This window comes from Peromyscus maniculatus, chromosome 17 (genome assembly GCF_049852395.1).
Source record: "Peromyscus maniculatus bairdii isolate BWxNUB_F1_BW_parent chromosome 17, HU_Pman_BW_mat_3.1, whole genome shotgun sequence".
Taxonomy (NCBI): Eukaryota; Metazoa; Chordata; class Mammalia; order Rodentia; family Cricetidae; genus Peromyscus; species Peromyscus maniculatus.
In genome coordinates this window covers 8323287-8346474 of record NC_134868.1, presented here as the reverse complement: position 1 = coordinate 8346474, position 23188 = coordinate 8323287, and the positions used below count along the sequence as shown (strand labels likewise).

Here is a 23188-nt window from a genome sequence, read left to right as displayed (position 1 = left end):
ACAGTTGCACAGTGTTATTTTTTTCCATCCATAATGAAAATTAATCATGGCATTTGCAAAGAAAATGGGTGGAAATGATATTTATTGTTGAGCAAAAAAAAAATGCTAAGAATTAGGAAGGCAAATATCACATTCTTTTTCTGATACATGGATCCTAGATCTTAATCTTTATGGAAAACGTGTAAGTGTTCCATACATGGAAGAGGGTGTATGTCATTAAACTAGAAAGGGGACATGAGAGTGGAGGAAGATCTTAGAGAAAAGGGGATTATAGAACATGTGTGTCATGGGGATTATAGAACATGTGTGACATGGGGATTACAGAACATGTGTGACATGGGGATTACAGAACATGTGTGACATGGGGATTATAGAACATGTGTGTCATGGAGATTATAGAACATGTGTGACATGGGGATTACAGAACATGTGTGACATGGGGATTATAGAACATGTGTGAGAGGAAAGAAGAAGGGGGGCCAGTGAGAAGGGGAGAGGGAGACAGAGAGGGGGGCATGGGGGAGGGAGATGGAGGAGGAAGATGGGAGAGGGAAGTAGGGAGGGGGAGTCAGGGGAGAATCAACAAGCACAGTGAATGTATGAAAACACCATCCTGAAGCCCCTCACTCTGTATACTAATTGAAACAACTAATTTAGAGGACAGGGGAGTATCACTTTTTTTCTCTGATTTCTTATTCTCTGTAATTTCAGTCGCTACAAAAATAAAATTGTAACCAAATTCTATGCAATGGAAATTTTGTTTTCTTTCACTGAATGCTATTATTTGTTTGTTTGGTTTGGGTTTTGATTATTCTTGAGATTGTAATTTAATTACATTCTGCCCTTTCCTCCTTCCAAAGCTTCCCATAGACCCCTCCCCACTCTCCTTCAAATGCATGGCCTCTTTTCTCATTGTTATTGCATGCATATATGTATTTTATATACATTATATTCCTAAATATCCCCTGTTGAATTCAAGGAAGACAACAATAGACATGACCAGCTGGATGGAGAAAAGTTCATGAGGCCTCAACCAGGAACTATGGGCAACTGAGGGAAGCTGGGGGCAGGAGAGGTGGTCCTTCGCAGGGAAAAACACACTGATTGGTTGTCCAATATCAAATGACGAGCCCTGAAAACACACATATGTGTAACACTGGCTGTTTTTATAGGATGTCATATTAACTATTCAACATCTAGGGAGCTCTCAACTGTGGCATGGCATCAATGTCAGGGTGGTATAAAGAATGACAAGCTCAGTGTCCATGCCCTAGGTCTGGATAAAAGAGATGTTATAGGATTGGACATTAAAAATGGGCACTCAGATAATTTTTCACCTTCCTCCCTCATGTTGGCTTTTTATATGATATCATAGCTGACGACGTTTAACTTCCTAACTCAACTAGGAAAAGGGGGACAGTGACTGTGAACTTGTCCTTATCCAACAATGCCTACCCCAAGGTATAGAAGTCAGTGCTCTTTGGCTTTGTTCTTACTTAAGAAGTAAATACAAAACAGGCACGTACTCTGTCATATACTTTCTCTTTAAGGTTGGTAGATCATTGGGTTTCAATTCCTCTAACTTCCTGCACTAGCTATGTGAGCAACTGCCTTACTTCCTCTAGTTCTCTAGGGAGACAGCGTATTTTAAGAGCAGATTCTTACCTCTCCTCAAAACTCCTTCTTCTGGAGATGAGCGTGTACACCTAGAAGGAAGTAGAAGAAACTGATTTATGTGTTCTTCCAGACTGCCACTGGGTCATTGTATAGATTTAAAGGGTTTTTAAATACTATATTCAGTGCTTGTATTTGGAATAGCTGTAAAGCAATAATTCTAGTGAAGTTTATTAACCACTCTCAACAGCTGGTTAAATTACTAAATTATTGAAGGTCTAAGAATTTTTTTCTCTTCTATGTATAGGATTAAAGTACATGTGTATACATGCATATTTGTGTGTGTGAGTTCAGGCACATGTGTGCAGTACACATGTGGATGTCAGAAGACCTCAGTCCTTACCTTCACCTCGGTTGGTACAGGGTCCCTTAGCTGTTAGCCACAGCTGTACCACATGCTTCCAAGGAGGCTGCTTCCACTGCCTTCCCATCTCACCCTAGCTGGGGTTACAGATCACTACTCCTCCCAGCTCTACAAGGGTCTTGGGCTTTCCAGCTGAGGTCCTAACACTAGAAAGCAAGCAAGGGCTTTCTCTGGTAACCCATTTCTCCAGTCAAGGGCTAAGCTTTTAATTCACTTCTTAGAGTTATGAAAAGTTTGTCTCATCCAAGGAGAAAACTTTCTAAGATATGAAAATGAGAGTAATGAAGAATTCAAAGACTATAAATCTATATAACTAGAATTCACTTTAATCCAGAAACTAATAGGACCCTGAACTGATAGACAGAAATGTCAACATTTTCAAACAATAGGATTTACTGAACTAGAATTCTATGGCATCAGGAATTTTCGTGACTGTTATATGATGATAGCTTTTGACAGTTCATTGTGACCTAATCAATGTACATTTCCCTAAGAAATTCTTGGTGATACTTCAGACCAGACTTTCAATATTAACTATACAATTTGATTTCTCTTTAAAGAATAGTAATATCCCATACTTGTAAGTAATACAATGTGACCTGTAACTGTGGCATCAAAATAACATAGTGAAGTTATCAAACTATAACATTCTTTGGAGTATGTCTTCTTCAGTCTCTCTCTGTCTCTCTCTCTGTCTGTCTATCTCTCTCTCTCTTTCTCTCCAATGTCTTACTACATGTTTCTGGCTGTCCTGGACTTGCTTTATAAACCAGGCTAGTCTCAGACTTGGAGACGTCCCCTGACTCTGCCTTGCTAGTTCTGGGATTAAAGTGTGCACCACCACACCCAGCTTCTTTCGGATACTTCTGAGCCATGACCTTTATATATGAAACACCATAGACAGTAACCTTTTAAACAGACTAAGTTCAATAGATTTGCTCTTTAAATGGTTTCACTGTCACAATGAAATGTGTTTCTTGTGTGCAAATATCTCATATGCCCTCTCATATGACTTGAGTTCAATAACTATGATGGGAAAGTAAATGGATATTGATCACAGGTTTGGTTCTACCATCCAAGTTGGAGTAAAAAAGTCCATGAGTTCTAGATTGCAGGTTAGAGTTTCTAATACAGCCTGATATAAGCAAGGCAGGACTCCTGGGGTGAGCAGTGTCCTCTGGGAGAACTCACGCTTTCTGCCTGCCGCGTCCTTCCCCAGGATCTGTCACTGCGAAGGAGATGAAGAGAGCCCGCTCATCACTCCCTGTCGCTGCACGGGGACCTTGCGCTTTGTCCACCAGTCCTGTCTCCACCAGTGGATCAAGAGCTCAGACACGCGATGCTGCGAGCTCTGCAAGTACGACTTCATCATGGAGACCAAACTCAAGCCCCTTCGGAAGGTACGGTGTGGGGGTGGGCAGGAGTGGGATGGGGGAAGGACTGTGCTAAGCAGGCTTGCGCTCAGACTTAACTTCTGCCTTGATAAGATTCTGCCAACATACTAATGTTCGTGGAGAATGCTTGGCCCGTGGTGGACTGAATGGGCAAAATACAGCCATGTCTTTTTGGGTAAATCGGTTTGTTCTGTTGTATATTGTGTAACTTCTAGATATTTTAAAGGTGGATAGATATATAAATGCATAGAAAAGCACCTATTAACTGTGTATATGTGAAAAATACAATTATAATTCAATATAATTGAATTGATGAGAAGCATGAGAATGTTGACCTTTTGAGATCAGTTCCCACAGCTAGATGATAGAATCCGCTAAATAACATGAACTCACTAAACTTTTTAAAAGTTGACCATTAGATAGTAAGAGAATGATTTATTCTGTAAGATGTGTCCTAGGTTATGCTTAACTTCTTTTAATGATTGGTTCAATGTTTTATGTGTTACTAAAGGGGTATAATGAAAAGTCACTATTTTCTATATTGTTCATCAAGTTGTAAGAGAAATAGAAGCATATTTTTAATCTACAAGATTGAATCTATAAGATTCATCTGTGTTAATTCTTTTCTAGAACATGATAGTAAGACTGTGAGGCAAGTATAAAGCTAACATTTCAGTCAGAGTCACCAATAGAACACTTGTTAAGGACACATGTAAGGGTGGTGTGCTGTGTATACTTCATTCTCGAGCCCTGGAATTTACCATTTAACTTATTCATCTTTTTGCCTCCTATGCACACACACACACACACACACACACACACACACACACACACACACACCAATCTATGTATATAGATGCCTCTATACCCAAAGGGAGTGTGGGGACTGCGATTTAAGTAATGAATCAGCCCAGAGCTGCTTTTCTATTTAAATTAAATGCAAGGCTAACGCAGATAGAAAGAGCAATGCATGGAAATAAACATGATGAGTTCCAGAATGAGAAGAGGTGAAAGCAAACAAGAATATCCCACTAGGCATTTAATGGATTTAATGGGGGGCTAGCCATGTAGCCATTGGAATTCTTCGTTCAATCTCTAAATTATGGGGAGGGAGAGTAACATGCCCTATTTTTGTCGTAGACTTGACTTTATAAATCTCAAATCTATTTACAAATTACCTTTGGGAAGATGCATTTTTTTTTTCAACTTGGGATGACCCGAATGCCGAAAGGTGACTGATTCTCTGGGCCCAGTGCGATCATTGCAGAAGTAGGACAGGATGGGCACTCCACACCCTTTGCTTTCTTTATATGCTAAGCAGATACTGTTCTGAAGGAGCTGAATGGCGTGCTCGTGAGTCTTGGAATTTCTCTTCTTGGCCCTCAGGGAGTTCCAAGTTGTTTCCCAGCATCTGTATCCCATCCTCTACCCACACAAAATTTTCATATCAATTTAGTCAAACATGTATCTGAATTGGAAAGCAAGAATCTAGAAAAATAACATACTCAAGTTGTCCCTTTTATATTAAGCCTCACAACACACACACACACACACACACACACACACACACACACACACACACTGGGAGGGGCGATAACATATTAAACATGGTAATGGGGAAGAACTCAAAACCTATCCTAGTAGAATAACTCTTTAAATACAACTTAGCTCCTTTCTTGATATGTCATTGTCAGTAATTTGCAGCTAACCTGTTTGTAGTTGGAAAAGAACAACAAAGCCTCAGGGAAAAGTATGGTGGCCTATCAGTTTTGTCCATAAAAGACCCTACATTGTGTGTCTTGGGGCCAGGAGTGGCCCTGACCAAATTCCATCTTGGTCAGTATTTAGTATTTTAATAAAACGTGCTTTAATTTGGCCCAGAATGGTGGAACTGGTTTTCTCTGGCAAATCTCAGGATTAACCGTAACCAGAAGAAGAAAATATATCTGCTTATATCCATCACAATGAATGTGTTGCTGCACCTCATCAAGCTACATCTGATTATTAATGAAATGACATAATTTTTTTACAAAATAGGAACTGTTCTTTCTTTTTTAACTGTAAGCTACATTCACAGGGGTTAAGACTGAAGGAGATGATAAAGAGCCTAATCCCTTGTTGTTGGCTTTTTGTTCATTTTGTTTTTAATAATATATTTATTTTCATTTTATTTGCATTGGTGTTTTGCCTACATGTATGTCTGTGTGAAGGTATCAGATCTTGGAGTTACAGCCAGTTGTTAGCTGTCATGTGGGTGCCGGGAATTGAACCCAGGTCCTCTGGGAGAGCAGTCAGTGCTCTTAGCTGCTGAGCCATCTCTCCAGCCCTAAAGGAACATTTCTTTTGACCATAAGTATTGACAAAAGGCACTATTTAAACACTCTTCATATCTGATAGCATAATATGTACAGGGAGGATAAGCATCTAATACAGATGTGGCTCCTTAGCAGTCCACAGCTGTGTTTTATCTAAGTCATGAAACTTGAATATTAGTTATCAACCTTTAACTATGTGATTGTGTCACATAACATTTCACATGTTAAAATTTGGATACCACCATACCTGGCTTGACTGGAACCATCTTCCTATAGGACTACAGTGGTGGGGATAAGACAGGAGTGGAATGTTAATACTGAAATTTGCTTTCAAGTTCTTTGCGTTGCTCACCCCTTGTGTGATCTTGAGGCACACACACACACACACACACACACACAAAAAAAAAAAAAAAAAAAAAAAAAAAAAAAACACTTCTATTTGCACAGCTGTAGCCTGGAAGAAGGATTTGAATATTCAATTCCTATGTAAGACAGGGTGTCTAGACATGTGGAATGAGTACATCCTATCTATCCTTCCAGGACATTCAAAACCTATGGAAAGTATTTTAAATTCTCATTTTCCTCTCTTTGGCCAAGGTATGTAGGACACAGTGTCTTCAACACAGTTTTAGATTGTGAGGTGGTTCAAAACAACATGTAAAAAGAATTTTAAACTGTTCTGGGTGGTTTGTTTCAATGGGATGTAAATTCATGAGCGTATTCTTTTGGTAGCTTTTAAGTATTCATAAAGAATGCCAGGTATAACATTTGGTAAGAATATATTTGAAGTACATCCAATTAACAGCTCTCAACTCAGTAATTCCGTTACACTTTATAACATTCTAAATACCAGGCACATGAAACAATTAATTAGCTAATGATTCTGGATCTCTACCATCAGTGAATGGAGGTGGGAGACTATGATTAGATGAGATAACTTCTTCAGAGAAAGTATCGGTATTCATAGGCTGACAGAGCTTGGAGCTTAACTGTCTCTACAGATACCAGTGAAGGCTTACCTCATTGATTGCTACACCAAAAATTGCAGTTAGCAAAGTCATCAAGGTAGCCTAATGTTTGCAGAAGAAAATCGTTAAAATCAAAATAAAATCAAGGTTCATTCCAGGGAAAGCAAGTCCCCGTCATCTTTAAGTCAGTTGTTCAGCTACTTTTATGACAATCAATAAAAGTCCCATTAACATGCTTAAATTATCTAGAGCAAGGAGAAATTCTCAGAGAATAGGAAAGTGCAAAAAAAAAATCACAAATAAAGAAAGTACAACGATGAGCTAGTGAAATTTGGAAAGATACACACTGTTGGTTGGGAAGCATAAACCAAACTTGCGTTCTGAAGCTCAAGTCTGGGATTCAAATCTGAATCTCCCTGAGTGAGAAGCCAGGTGCTGACATAGAGCAGGTTCACAAAGGCAGTGAGTACCATGGACGACTTCTGTCCTGCCCTAAAATATCTGTGCATATAAACCACATGATAAATATAGGATGTATCTATTTACTTTTTGTCTCATTTAACTATTCAACCTACACTAAGCCTGTTTTGAGTAAATACATGGATCCCATTTTACATACCAAGAAAAGAGTCACCATATCAAACTTAATGCCACCCACTGCAAAGATCTTTGTACCCATTGTATGGTGTAGGATTGGGTTCTCTTTAAGTACCATAACATGTGTTTTTCTGAGTATGGAGGCACAGGAAGCTAAGGCCAAAGGATCAAGTGGTTAATGCTAGCCTGAGCAACACAGCAAGACTTTCTTCTCAAAAGGCTGAGTGATGGAATGTTTTCCTTTTCACTTAAACTATTTCTGATTGAGATGTTTCAAAAGAATTCTTTCTGAAACAATTTTTTTTTCTAGAATCTTCCTTCTTAAACCTGGAGGAAATACTTTACCCAGCATCCTTTTCCCAGTAACTCAATTACATCATTGTATACACAGTAATTATTTTTCAGCCAAACACTGAATGCAGTAATTCAAAAGTTTGTGTTATTGTCACTGTTTCTCCAGGTTTTAAAGGTGTTTTCCGAGTCCAACAGTCTGTCTTGTGTTCTTTCCTCCTTACTGTCAACAACTAGCATCGTTTCTCTGTTCCTCGGACAACCTTAGTCAACACTGTACACAGTTCTTTCTGATGTAAACAGTAACAGAGCCAAGAGAGCTGTCCTACTAGGTTTACCGAAGGCTGGATTCAGTTCTGGTGCCCCTCTGCAGGATTCTCCTTTGAGGACTGGCAAGAGTTTTTGTTTGGGGGGGGGGTGGCATTTGGACCTCATTCTGAGCTTCACAGAGTTCCTTTTCTCATCCTTTTTAATTCTCAATTTTACTCAAAGATCTTGAAATCACAGGATAAGAAAGCCCTCTGAAGATGAAGTTACGTTGCCTCCAGGCAGTTCTTTTGTCAACTGAGCTCAGGTTGGGGAATTTGCTCTTCCATTTCTTCACAAACAAACAAGCCACGGGCCACAAACATCTCTCTGTCCTAGGACACACTGCAGACAGAACTTTCTCTGTCTTTCTTGCAAGGATCATAATTCAAAAGGCATGCACGCTCTCCTGCTTATTTGTACTTAGTTTTAGATGCCATTATAACCCCCAGACAGGAAGGCTAAGGGGCTCAGAGCACTCTCTTTTCCAGCTTATACTGTCCCAATGCCAGATATGTTTTCCACAACAACCTGTTCACTGTCTGCCAGTGATTATGCCAAACACTCCTCTTTCTTTCCCACCGTGCCATTCACAGAAATGGGGTGCCCGTCTGTCTGACTGTCATAGACAGGACACGATGAGCAACCTACCAAACAATGCAAAGATTATTTTTTCAATATTTCAACTTGAAAGAAGCATTAACTTTCCCGTTAAACTGTGATTTTTTTTTATTAGTTATATTGCCTTAACACACAGATACCCCCATAACTAAAATTGATATTCAGTTAAAATAATATTGCAGTGTGAATCCATGATATTGCCTCTACGTCGTCTGTCAAGTAAGTATGAGATAGAAAACACAGGTGTCCTGTGGTTCATTCTAGTAGATACTTGGGTCTAGTCACATGGGTTTTGATCTCTGTGTCTTTAAATGACACACTAGTAAGTCCAAGAAATATGTAGTCATCTAGAATCAGTATTGTAGAACAGTTTGTCTATAATGGAAATATTATTTTCTGATCAGTGAATTCTATTTTATTTGTGAAATGTCCACACATTCACATAATCCTCCTCCTAGGCCGATTTGAACTCACACCAGCAGTAAACCATGTCTGCATAATCATTCCAAGAGGATCCCAATGATGCCCAGCTAATACATTCACTCAATTTACTATATGCTAAGAACCTCCATTGTGCCATAAAGGATTAGTAATAAGCAAGACAAAGCCACCCCCTCACTATCCACATTGATGGAGAAGAATGGGGAAGGACATGAAAGTATAATGTGCTCCAGAGGGAATTGGTATAGGGAGTTCAAAGCAAGCTGACTGCCAAAAGCATGATCTAGTAAAACTATCCTAGTTAAAGGAATATAAAAGAACACCTATAACCACATAGCAAAGTGGCTATCTTTTTCTCTTTTGTTCTTCATGCTAATCCAGATGGTGTCACTTAGCAGTTGGGCACCCAAGACCCTAAGGGATGAAAATTGAGAATATGAGGATTTGATAGAGGTTGTCACAAACTATTTTTGAATAAATAACTACTGATTAAATAAATAACTACTGAACAAGTTTCCAATTCTTTTTTTTTTGTTACTAAATGCTGTATATTAATTTAGCTGTTTCTTTCATTGAAAGCCAATGTCCGAAAAACACTACTTCCTTTCCAGGAAAGCTGTCACCTTCTATTATTATTCTAGTCATGGAAATAATCACTTAACTTTATATTCACTTTGCAATTGAAATCTCTAACCAGATGAACATTTACCCTTAAGAACATCTATTGTTATTTGAACAAAGACGAAGGACACAAATACAGAGACTCTCTTAGACATGGTATGATCTGGTTTTCCCTTTGGAACACAGGGAATCAGTCTTCCAATGATGACAGGAGCATGAGGGAAACAAGTTAGAATGTGTGCAGGCATGCACACACACACACACACACACACACACACACACACACACACACACACACACAGGTGCATATGAAGATTTCCCCAAAGCATCGTTTTTGATTGAGTTTCAAATTACTTTTGCATTTAAATCTTCCTCTGGTGCAGTGGTTCTCAACCTTCCGAATGCTTTGACCCTTTTAATACAGTTCCTCATGTTGTAGTGACCCTCAACCATAACGTTATTTTTGTAGCTATTTCACAACTGTAATTTTGCTAGTTATAAATTGTAATATAAATATCTATGTTTTCTGATGGTCTTTGGTGACTCCTGTGAAAGAGTCATTCATCCACAAAAGGGTTGTGGTCCACAGATTGAGAACCACTGTTCTAGTTACAGTTGTTATCTTGCGGTTATAGGGATATTTTCCTTCATATATTATTCTAATATCTTGTCTTCATATCAAAATTTTGACTTATTCTTTAACACATAAGTCACTGGATATTAGCATATTTTTAAAGCAAATATTTTAAATCCAACCAAATTTCTTTTCCATTAAAAAGACTATAGAAAAACTTTTATTTCTATTTATTTATTTATTATTTATAATATGGTGGATCAAATCTGGGGCCTTGTACACACTAGGCAAGGTGACCTATCATGAAACTACAAAGTCTAGCCCTCAATTCTTTGAGAAAGGGTCTTGTTATGTAGGCCAGGCTGACCTCAAACTTAGGGTTATGATGTTAGAATTACAGGGAGGAGCCACCACACCTAGCCCAAGAAGGACAATTTCAAATGCTGTACCTGAATTGATGGTCTCCAACCCCATTGTACACATATTAATATGCTAGTACATTAGCATTAACATACGTGACTAAATTTATCATTCCGAAAGGAAATTATTTTCTCACAAGCCAGCCCCCTCCCAGTTTCCTAGTTTTTTGCAAAGGGTATCATCAGGTAATTCCTTTTCTCTATCTTTCACACAGATATTTCACCTATAGCCTAATCTTTCTGAGCCTTTTATTTTACACAGAAGTGTTTACCATTTAGTCTGATAAAGCAGCCAATGACAGATCACAGCCAGCCCTTGGAAAAGGTATAGAATAGTATATTTTAAAAGGTGGAGAAATAAAAAGGCAGGAAGTGGAAAGATGGTAAATAATACAGTCCTAGGATTTTTACCCCTCTTCTCACTAATTAAGAAGTGAGGGAATGTCAGGCAGGATGGTACACAACTTTAATCCCAGCACTCCAGAGGCAGAGGTGGGCGGATCTCTGTGAGTTCAAGGTCAGCCTACTCTATAAAGCAAGTTCCAGGATAGCCAGAGCTGTTCCACAGAGAAACCCTGCCTCGAAGAAAAAACAAAAAAGAGGAAGTGAGGTTTTACTGTTTATTCTATTGGAGTCTGCTATGCAGGGAAACATGAAACACAGAACATAGTTACTTGCAGCACAAAGTGCTTCTCTTAGAGGACCTCCCTCAAAGGAGAGAAGGGATTTTTCTCTTCCATCTTATAGCGCCCGAAAAATGATGAATAGCTTTCGATCACTTTTATATAAAATAAAGGAATATCACTAGTTCAGAAGAAATAGTTCAAACAGTAGCAGAAGGCAGGCCTGCAATAGCCCCTACTCAGATGGCTGAAGCAGGAATATCAAAGGTTCAAGGCCTGCCTCAGCAACTTAATAAAACACTGTCTCAGATTAAAAAGCACAGCATGGGCTGGACATAGAGCTCAGAGGCAGAAGACTTGCCTAGCCTGTGTGAATCCAGGACCCAAACTCAGTTCCCAGTAAAGTCACAGAAAAAAAAAATTCATAAAGGAATGAGTACTGGTCCAGGGTTCAGAACACCAGCTTGTTATTCTGCTTCTAATACTTAAACCTTCTGAGTTGAGCCTCAGTTTCTCCATGTGTTAAAGGAGGAGATAAAATAAGCATATCATTAAAGTTTCTTCCAAGTTACAACTTATTTCATGAAAAGTGAGGAATTCACTTACCTGAAAAGTAAAGAAAGGAATGTATTTAAAATATTCAGAACAACAACAAAAATAGATATACATGGAGTTGTGCTCACATACGTCAAATTATGTAACACAAAATGCTAAGCAAGGAGAGAGACTGATATTGTCTATAGAAACAGCTGGCACAACAGCTTAATATTTTTGTTTGTTAGTTTTGAAATTGTGCTTTAATCACAACATTTTTCCCTTTCCTTTCCCCTTCCAAACCCTCCCATATACCCCTCCCCACTCTCCTTCAAATTTATAGGCTCTTTTTTCATTAGTTGCTACTACACACACACACACACACACACACACACACACACACACACACACACACACACACGCAGCTTGAGTCCATATAATGTTACTTATGTGTTTGTTTCTAGGGCTGACTGGCACTGGACCAAATGGTGTGCTCTTCCCTGGGGAGGATGCCTCTCCTGCTCTTAGCTTTACTCTGTTACCTGTAGTTCTTCACATAGGGTTGAGGCTTCAAGGCTTTTCCTATCCAGTTTGGCGAGTCCACTTGGGTCATCTTCATTCAGCTCACATTTGCATAGTCATGTTGGTGAGAATTTACACATATAGCTTCTGTTTTTTAGGAGACATTTATCTCACAGCAAACTCCTTTGGTCCTCTGGCTCTTAGAATCTTTCCACCTCCTCTTCTGCAATGTTCACGGAGCCCCGAGTGTGGGAGTGTTTTGTAGATAAATCCCTTGGAACGGGGTTCCACAACTCTGCCTTTTAATTGGTTGTGGTTAACCTTTAACATTTCTCATTGCTCTTCAGGGTAAACCATGATGAGAAAAGCAAGAACCTTCCCTGCATTAAAAAAAGAAAAATAAGCCGAGCGGTGGTGGTGGTGGTGGTGGTAGTGGTGGTGGTGGTGGTGGTGGTGGTGGTGCACGCCTTTAATCCCAGCACTCGGGAGGCAGAGGCAGGCAGATCTCTGTGAGTTCGAGGCCAGCCTGGGCTACAGAGTGAGTTCCAGGAAAGGCGCAAAGCTACACAGAGAAACCCTGTCTCGGGGGGGGGGGGGGCGGGAGGGAAGAAAAAGAAAAAAGATAGGACTAGAAGAATTGAAATTAAGAAAGGGAATGAAAGAGGGAGGGAGGAGATGAACAAAAGGAGAGGGGGGAAACATAAAAGGGAGACCGTGTCTGTGGGCAGTTAGCAGAAGCAAGGTCTCCTACAGAAAACCAGACCTGTGTCAGGCTCCATTCCTTTTCTGCTAAGTCGTAAGCTGGTGGTCAAAGGTCAAGGTAAAGCCAAGTCAAGTGCTTCTTGACAGCAGTTGTGGAGCCCAGAGGCATTCACAAAAGGCCCTGACCCTCCAAAGGAGTCTGAAGGGCTGGAAGTCATTTTCTGCTTGGCACTGAGAAGATAACTAGATTTAAGGTCTTAGTAAACTAGTTGTAAAAAGTAAATAAGTAAATAAGAAGGAGGAGGAGGAGGAGGGAAGAAAGGAAGGAGAGAGGGAGGAAGGAGGGAGGGAGGAAGGAAAGAAGAAAAGAAAAGAACTCCAGTTTCTTATTCTTAGGATGGAGTATTTATAAATGTAAAACTACTTCAATATAAAGTTATAGCTGGAAAAGTATTTTTTATAAGCAAATACAGGTAAATTTTGAAGTTGGGTCTTCTGAGTGTGAGAAATGGCTTGAAAGACTAGAGAGCATCTACTGGGCAGTATTCATATAGAAGATGACACTGTCAGCCATCTTTGTCTAAAAGAACACAGTAAGGGGGTCTGGGAATGCCCAGTTAAGATCCAATAGTCCCACTTCTTCAAGTAGCAAGCATTTACTGAAAACCTTCTGTGTGCCATTTGCTGAAGGCAGGCTGAGGGCACACCAGGTTCTAGAATGTGGGCAGTTCCTAACAGCTGGTCCTAAGATTATAGGAATGAATGAGACACACGTTCTCTGACCTTAGAGAATGAATGAGACACACGTTCTCTGACCTTAGGGAATGGAAGTAAGAAGTTTTCAAGTGAGTTGTTTGGGCTCCACACCCTTCGTTTTAATTGATTGTGGTTTTTTGTAGAGGTCTCTATCTGTTGCAAAGAAAAGTTTCTTTAATGAAGGGTGAAGACTATACTTATCTTTGGGTTTAAGGACAAATTCCAGAATCTATACCCATAAAGTCTCATTAACATGATTACCTAAACACGAGCTGAAGGACAACAAACAGTATAGACATGCTGAAGTGGACAAGGAAATGTCAACCCTCCACAGAGAACTAGAGGCAACTGAAGAATGCTGACAACAGGAAGAATAGTCTTCCCCAGGGAAGAGCGCACCAATTGGTTATATAATACCAATGGTCAGCCCTGGACATACATACAAGTAACATTATACAGACCGAGCAGGCTCTATTTAGGAATATATATGTGTATACACATATGCATGTAATAACAAGGAAAAAAAGGCCATGATTCTAAAAGAGCAAGGATGGGTATATGGGATGGTTTGGATGGAGGAACATGAAGGGAGAAAGTTGTAATTATATTATAATCTCAAAAAAATAGAAAGAGTGGATTATAAAATATCTTGAAATAGATCAGATAATGGTATAAGAGATAATTCCAGTACCTACAAGAGGGTTCATTTAATTCTAGCAGTAAATTTTAACTGGAGAGAATTTTCTAGGATAATTTTGGTGATGAAGCCTTCAATATCACAACTGTCTCTCTGTCTCAAGAAAATATTTAATGAAGAAAATCAAGATAAGAAGTTCGTTGATTGAGTATGATGACCTAGGGCCAGGATGATGCAAAAAGACAGCCCTGCAGAAGTTGGCTGAAAAAAAAAAAAAAGCCTTGTTTGTGGCAAGCAGCCAAATCTCATAGGCAATTTACATTAACAGTCAGGCTATAAATGAATAAAGCAGCCATGTTTCATGACAATGAACAGTCAGTAAAGAACTGGGGTTGGATAAGGATAGACTGAACTATGACTTTCTGTAGGCAACTCACAACTAAAGGGTATAACAGCTGCACAGCCCTAAGTGATTGTCACAGTCAACACTTCTGCAAATCAAGCCCCAATTCTTACCTTGAATACATACTAAATTTGATCACCAGGAGTGAATCAGAGGCTGCCTATGACCTACTTGCCAAACAATATGCCTATTTTTCCACTTGGCATGGGTCAGTCGTTGTGGCCACTGTCTATTCACTATCACTTCTAAAGAGACTTCCACCAACGTACCTATTAATCCATGGGCTCGATTTGTGAGATGATGTCAGTGCCACCAACAGATGAACAAGCCAATGGGTAACATTAGCCTTGAGGGGAAACTGTGGACTCATCAATCAGGCACTGTATCTATGACGCAGGAGGAAGAATATGAGTGATGTTGAAACAAAATCATTCTTTGTTCTTAGGCTCCATGGCCATCGGCACATCTATGTTGCCTTGGCCTGCCCATATTGGAACTATCGTTGTCTGGAGATGGACGCTATCTGAATTTTTTTATGGAAGCTTGCCCAAGTGTTTTTCAACTCAGTTACTATAGATTCAGTTCTTTGGCTCCTGATATGTGTCCCTCTGGTCCCAACTCATTTCTGCAGTCTCAAAGCCAAGAGCTAAGAAAGCAAAGGTCAGCCCAGTCACACAGGACACCTCCTTCACTCAGGACCATCTCTGATTATATCAGATGAATCACAGCACAAAACTATGTTGGAAACAAAACCCCTACAGCCCTTTAAGCCAAAGAAGAGCATAGCTCTGACTTACCTTTTAAAATAAATATCATTTTATGAAAGGAAAATCCAAGCTCTCATTCAAAATTGCTTTGTGGTGATTTTTTTAGAGCCGAGAATCAGAACTGGGAACTTTGAACAGCGTCACAAAGAGGCACATGCTGTGGGAAGGACACAAGCTGTTTCGATAAGGTGGCTTTTCAATAACGGGCTTTTTGTCTGAGGCTTGAATCTCCACAGATAAATCTCTCCTTGGCCCTGCCTGAGTAATTGGACTGGATGTTAACAAGCTTTTCTCCTATGTGACTAATAACCAGCTTTGGTGCAGTAATCCTTATTTATGCTCATGATTTACGAATATGCAAGAGGCACAAGTGATAGTCCTTGGGGAGAAGCTTTGGAAGGGAGACTGCTGGGAAAATGAACAGAACCAGGGCAAGATGTTTTTCTCAGCACCATCAACATTCAGAGCAAGTACAGATGACCCTGGGTTCCTTGTAGATGGGCAGTGATTTAGAGAAGGGGCAGACTGGAGTGAAACACATTTGACTCCCATCCTCCTCCCTGCCTTAACTGCTGAGAGTGTCCCTCTCGCCTAACTGCGGCTCATGATAAGGACTGAGACTAACCTTTCATAGGTCAGGTAACAGTGCTTTGCCATGGAATTAGTTTTCTCTTAACCTAATTCAGCAGATTCTTTGCCATCTTGACATAACAGAGGTCCTTCATGGCCATGGATTTCTTGATGCAACCATTCCATGTTGTCAAGGCAACCAACTCTGACAGGTTTTTTCCCCCCTCTAGAAAACAATTTCCAACATTGCAAACCCTAAATCACAATCATTTCTTATAAAACTCGGGGTCAGACATGTCCCCTCTATGTGTAAAGCTGTTACTTTTTTTTTATGAGCTCCTGTGTCGTTACAGGGAAAGAATTTGACTTGAGGGATAAACCGTACATTAAACATCAAAGTTAAAATAATCCCGCAGCATTTTTGTCTTGTTGCTCCATCCCCAGGAGATAGGAGACTGTTTACTGCTTGCCGTTACATATTTTTTTTAAACTGTGGTATCTATGTTGGCATATTTTGACTATATTTCTATGTAAATTGATTGCAATCAGCAGCTTTCTCATGGTTTGTGAAATTCCACTGCTGAAAAGATGAAGTATTTTCGGGGGTTAGCATCACCCACTTGTTGCATATTTGCTCCGCTTTTTAAGAGTCAAGACCTTGTGAACCTCCTTTCCCATGTCAATGGAGTCACTTTGCAGTTCCCTGAGAATCTCTTGAATGCAAGGGGCGGGCGAGTGAGTGTTTCTCCGGAGACCTCAGTAGCACCCCAGGTGTTTTAAAGGAAAATCCCAAAGGAAAGAGAGGGAGAGGGTCCTGGTACTTTTTGTTAGCTCCCTAGTAAGAGGAGCTCACTTAGTTCTGAAGAGCTAATGATTATTTTTAGACCCAGATCTCCACGGTGCACAGGCCACAGTTTGTTTAACAGTAATCCCAAGTAATTCTTCCTTCTTAGTTAAGCAGGACCACTGGTCTGACTTTCCACTTAGGTTTTCAATTATTTATAAGGCTCCCCCTTTCCCTTCCATTTTTGCTTAAAAGTTGATTACCTAATTGGTAGTCATGCTTGATTTTACAATTCCCGAAGGTTTTAGAACAGAAACAGGTGGCTGTAAATGAAGTTTCTATATGAGACTTAGTGGGTCACAACACTTTCATGTTGCATGTGTCGGCTCCCTCAGCTGCCATTATTTTACAAGAAACCAAACAATTTTATTCATTAGAAACTAGGACTAAGTGTCTTCTCTGCTTGAAGTTACTTTCTTCTCATTCTTGGGATTAGACAGATGAATCTCTAAAAGTCAGTCAGGGTTTTGATATTTTGCAAATATTTTATTACTTATTTGAAAATTATACGCAATCCTTAGCCCTTCCAACTCCCTGAGATCTTCTTTATTTTTAGAAAAATATTCCATGGAGTCCAATTCATGCTGTCCATCTTCTCCTGAGTGCAGGACCATCTATGGAGCGTGGTCAATCTTCCGGGGCCACACCCTTACAGAAAACTAACTCTCTCTTTCCCAGAAGCTATCAACTGTGCATAGCTCCTCAGTTAGGGATGGGAGTTTATGAACCCCTTCTCCCTCTGTGTTAGAATGTTGACTGGCTGGAGCCAATTAGACTGAACGTGCTTTTCAGTTACCTCTTCAGGCTCTGCTGTTGTTAATGTTCTTCCTCTCCCAAGTGTTAATGCTCTAACACAGTGCAAAAAAGAATTTAAGTCTGTTGGATTAATTGCTTTTCCTGTAGCTATGATAAGATAGCCTAACAGAAACTTTAGAAAAAAGGTGTTTGTGTGGTGGGTGGTTCAGACCACTGTGGTAGAGAATTTATGGTGTCATGAGACTGAGACAGCTAGTCACCTTAGTCATGTGGTATATACAGTCAGAAAGCAGAAACAGCTAGTCACATTAGTGGTGTGGTACATACAGTCAGAAGGCAGAAACAGCTAGTCACATTAGTGGTGTGGTACATACAGTCAGAAGGCAGAGACAGCTAGTCACCTTAGTCACATTGTATATACAGTCAGAAGGCAGAATGCAGTTGTTAGGGTTCCTTGGTGGATCAGGAACAAGGCATACTGTAGAAATCACACCACACAACAGAAGTCATATAAGAGATTTACTGGAGGGTGGGGCAAAAGGCTGCTTCTGAGCAGGGGCCAGAGGAGGGGTGAGAGACAGGGGAGAGAGTGGATCGTGATGAGGAGGCCTTTTAAAGGGTATGCATGTTGAATTTGGTGGCTGGTGATGATGTGGCTGCTGGCACTGAGTCACTGAAGACAGGCTGGGTCCAATGGGCTGATTCTGGAATGGGGGCAGTTCCTAACAGTGATGAGTACTTGTGGTCAGTTAATTTTCCATTTTTTATAAAGTCCAGAATCAAGGGCCTGGCAATAGTGATGGGTCTTCCCACCTCAAATAACCTATCAAGATACTTCCTTCCTCAAATAAACCATCAAGATCCCAGCATGCCCAGGGCTTGCCTTCTAGGTATTTCCAGGTCCTGAAAAGTTAGCAATCAGCACTAACCATCACACTTGGGTATGGAAACCCATACAAAAAGTTGAGTAAAGGGTTAAGGAGGCTGTGGTAACTGGAAAGTAAAAGCATAAAGCAACTGTGAGGAAGATGTGTGCCGTGGCCCTCTATGGAGTCACTAGGGAAGAACAGCCAACGCAAAGAGAAATGCATAGCCAATTCAATGATTTGTAAGTCTTCTTTCTTGTTACATTTGTGTTTGGAGACATTTCTATAAATGATTCACTAAATACACAGGCTGTCAGGTCACTGAGATTGTAAGGGAAAGCTGCCCCTAGGCTATCATCAAGTAAATTCAGCAGAGGGTAGGGCCATTTACAGTAACAACTGTAAACAAAGAAGATTATGTTAATGGCCACAATCATTAGCCAGAAGCTCCTGATTGCTAACTAATGCCTGCACTGTGCTTTGCTATGTACATAGCCCCATTTAATCCTCCCAAGAACCACAAATTGATGTATTTTTTTAAAGATTTATTTTGTGATTATGCATATGTGTGTGCATATGTGCAGATGCCCACAGGGGCCAGAAGAAGGCACTGGACCCCAGAGCTGGAGTTATAGACAGTTGTGAGCCACCTAGTGTGAGTGAAGGGAACCCAACTCAGGTCCTTTGGAAGGGCTCCTTACTACTGAGCCATCTTTCCAGCCCAGAGCATCTGATCATAGTATCACAGAAAGGAAGCCTGAGATGTGCAAGGGTTGACAACTGGATAATGTCTTCCCAGTTTTCCACATGAAAGAACTGCATTCAGGCCTAACTCATTGCTATAGCCAATGTGATGGGTTGTAAACTTGACAGGGCTTCTGGAGTTCAGGAGGGAGAGGCTGGAAATTAACACAGAGACCTACAACAGTAAAATATGCCAAGAATGGGGGACTTGGGAGCACTCAGTCCTAAATGAGATGTCTTTATCAAACCCTTCCCCTGCAGGCTTAATAATCTTTGCAAAAGAGGAGGCAGAAAGATTGTGAGAGCCACAGGGGGTGGATGACACCTAGGAAGCCCTGTGTTCCCAACACAGCAGGGCTGCTGGAAGTATGACCTCACAGAGACTGTGGCAGCACAGATTCAAGCCAGACATGGTCCCAGCACTAAGGAAGGGGAAGGGGATATGGAATCCCACCTCTAACCCAGAAGTTATTTGAAGTGAATAACCACTAGCAAAGGAAAAATGAGCTTTCACCAATGGAGTTTCACGGAATGTATCAACCACACTTGAGGGTACCCAGGAGTAGTTGGCCAATATAAAATGAACTCTGCGGATTTTCTTTGTTCGTTTGGGTACTTTTTTTTATCTTCCTGGTTTGGAGTGTGTTTGTTTTGATTTTCATTTTGGGGAGGATTAGGGGTATTATGTGTTTTTGTTTTTTACTTTTTGAGAGAGAATATGAAGTTGGGTGGGGAGAGAGGTAAGAGGTGGGAAGGAGCTTGGAGGAGTTGGCAGAGAGGGAAAACATGATCAAAATATAAAATATATTATAGGATGATTTTAAATAACAAAAGAGTAGGAAGAGGTCATGTTTGTCTAGGTGGGTTAGAAAATGTTTTCCTCGGGAACAACAGTTGAAATTGGATGTGCACGGAACATAGCTGCCGTTGAGATGTGGAGGTGAGGACATTCCGGGCAATAGTACCTTTCAAGGCACAGAAAATGAACAACTTAGAAATTGAAAACAGTGGTCTTTCCTGGAGAAAAGGATGGCCACAAGCAAAAGTCCTTCTAAAGTGGAGGTAAGAGTAAGATGATCATCATAGAAAAGTTGTGGTAATTAGACTAATAATAGACGTTTAATAATGTGAATGTTATTGCTAAAGAAGATCATAGGCTTACAAAGAAAGAAAATGGGTGCGAGAGAAATGGCTCAGCAATGAAGAGCACTGGCCGCTTTCACAGAGGACCCGGGTTCAATTCTTAGCACCCACATGATAGCTCACAATGATCTGTTACCTCCAAATCCAGGGACTCCAACGCCCCTTTTGACCTCTATAGGCACCCAAGCACCCAAGTGGTACACAGACATACATGCAGACAAGACACATACAATTTAAAAGAAAGAAAGAAAAACAACATCAAATTATATAAGAAACTATGATGAAAATGTTCAACTCTATCAAGAAAGAAATTGGAAGATAATGAAAGTTATCATGAAGTTAAGTATGAAACTAATACAATTTTATTTGCAAACTTCATGCCAACGTGTGGAGAATGCATTATCCAGTAAGTGATCCAGGCTAATATGGAGGCTAGGAAACAGGGTGGACTCAAGGTAGCTACTGAGGGGACAAGAGAAGAAAGGCCCTGACATGGATGACAACAAACTTCCGGGATGGCTAAAGAGGAGGATGCTAATATAGCAGGCCCACTGTGGACCTCCATTCTGACTTGAGCAGAGAGAGGAGAGCTTCAATTGTCAAGGGAAGAAGACGCGTGCAGATGAGCACAGCTGAGCAGATAACTAAGAAGGCAGTTAGAGCCCAGGAGTCTGAGCTGCCTTGTTAACATCAGCCGGGTAAGAGAGGAAGAGTTGGGACTTAGAAAGAAATGTGGGCAGTCCTCGGAATGCCTCCGCAAGCCTCAGGCTTGTGTGAAGCAGTGAGTAAACAATGAGAGAAAAGGTGAGATAGGAGAGGAAATGAAACGAAAGGGAGGCCTTAGAATGCAGGTGAAAGGGCACGTGTAGAAGAGGAACCAAGAGAACACTGCATGGTAGCAACCAGACAGACACCGTAAGGGATAATACAAATGTATGAAGGCAAAGCTCAAGAGGGAAAACCGGCAGTCAGGCATGTTGACGCGCTTCTACAACCCCAGCACTTAGGAAGCTGAGGCAGGAGGATGGTGACTTTGAGGTTTGCCTAGACTCCCTGCCCAGGGAGATTCTCTCTCAGAAAAATAAACAAAAATTGCTTAAGAGCCAACAGTGTCAGGTGGATACAGATGAGATGTAGAGTACAAACAGGTCTAAGGCGTATCTCGTCGTGACAGGCTCAGTCTCTGTGGAGTTTTCCAACTGCTTTACTTTAGATGATTAGAGATTCAATAGAAGATGAGAAATCAGCATTCAGGGCCTAGTAGAATATGACTCTCAAAATGTTGCCTATGAAGCAGGTGTAAGCCAGGATCTTCAGGTGGGGCACAGAGCCAAGGGATGGATGCTTAACTGAGATAAACATAAAACAGGTCTTGAAATTAGTAAGATGAGCAAATAGTAGAAAAATTATTATAGGAGATATGAGAAAAGTCCACAAAAGCACACAGACAGCAAACATACAACTCTACTTCATTAGTAACCTAAAAAGTAAAAAATTTAAATAGTCTTTTACTGGTTTTATCCTTGCTTAAACCCTAAAATAAGCTTTTTAAATAGACTAGTATGGAAAATATATATCATTTTCTTACAGGCAGTAGGGGGGGGGTCTTAAATATGTCATGTAATTTGTCTTTAACACTCTATATATAAGAACTTATGTTAATAAATATATGAAATAAACACTAAGGAAATATGTAGGTGTATATAATGGCTAAATTTTAACACTAATTTTTCCATAGCAGTGAGCACCAATACGTGAAACTGAGTAACGTGTTCTGTAGAAGAAAGCCGGTGAAATCCTGCATCACTATGAAATAACAAAAATATCTATCTATGACTCTAAAGCCAAGAACATTTTCTAATAGTTGGCAAGAAAAAAACAATCCGATTGGAAAGCATTAACTTAAATAGTATTTACTCACACGTAACATGATTATGTTTAAAGAAAATGGTGACATCTTTCAAAAAACTTCTATGACTAATAAGTGAATTTAAGATTTCCAGGTATAAGCTCAATATATAAAAATCAAATGTGTTTTTACAGACAAACATCCAATCTATTCTAAAGTGTGATTTAAAAGTAAAACAAAGCCAGATGTGTTGTTCCACATCTGTCGTGTCAGTCCTCAGCAGAGTAAGACGGAGGACCCCCAAAAGTTGGAGACTAGCCTGGGCTATGTAATGAGATCCTGTCTCAAAACACTAAATAAACATAAGTAACTAAAAGTAAAAGATTGGCATTTTCAATAGGCTTCCAATGACTAAACACTTAGAAATAGATATGACAAAAGAAGCCCCAGACATATGCATTAAAATAAAGTGTCACTAAGATAAAGTTGTAAATACATAGAGAGAGAAACTTTTTTCTGGGGTTGGAAGAATACACATGGCAAAGAGGATCAATCTGGCCATTAAGATGATCCACAAATTCAACTCAATACTAATAAAATTTCTATAAAGATTTTAAATACATCACCAAGCTTATTATGATATTGGAATAAAAGCCAAGAAATCAGAATAGCCAAAACAACTTTGTAAATTACACTTGAGGCATATAAGACTTGCACGGACCAAACCACAGAGATCAGTTGTCAAGACAGGTAAGTAAATCAGTGGTCCAAACTCACGAACCCAGACATAGACTATCACATGTGCAATCAACTGAGACTTGACAAGTGTTCAAAAGAAAAAGTGATTCAAACAAGTGGGGAAAAGCAAAATCATATACATTTCACTC

General features: G+C 40.0%; 1 protein-coding gene across 8 annotated transcripts in view; it reads left to right on the top strand.

The window, feature by feature from the left end:
- Positions 1 to 23188, top strand: part of Marchf1 (membrane associated ring-CH-type finger 1) — a 748496-nt gene that overhangs the window by 698320 nt on the left and 26988 nt on the right. For all 8 annotated transcript variants that reach the window (XM_042263091.2, XM_042263084.2, XM_076553275.1 and 5 more), the window contains one exon: positions 3258 to 3438. In XM_042263091.2, coding sequence (XP_042119025.1) covers positions 3258 to 3438 — 181 coding nt within the window. The remainder of the gene's footprint in view (positions 1 to 3257; positions 3439 to 23188) is intronic.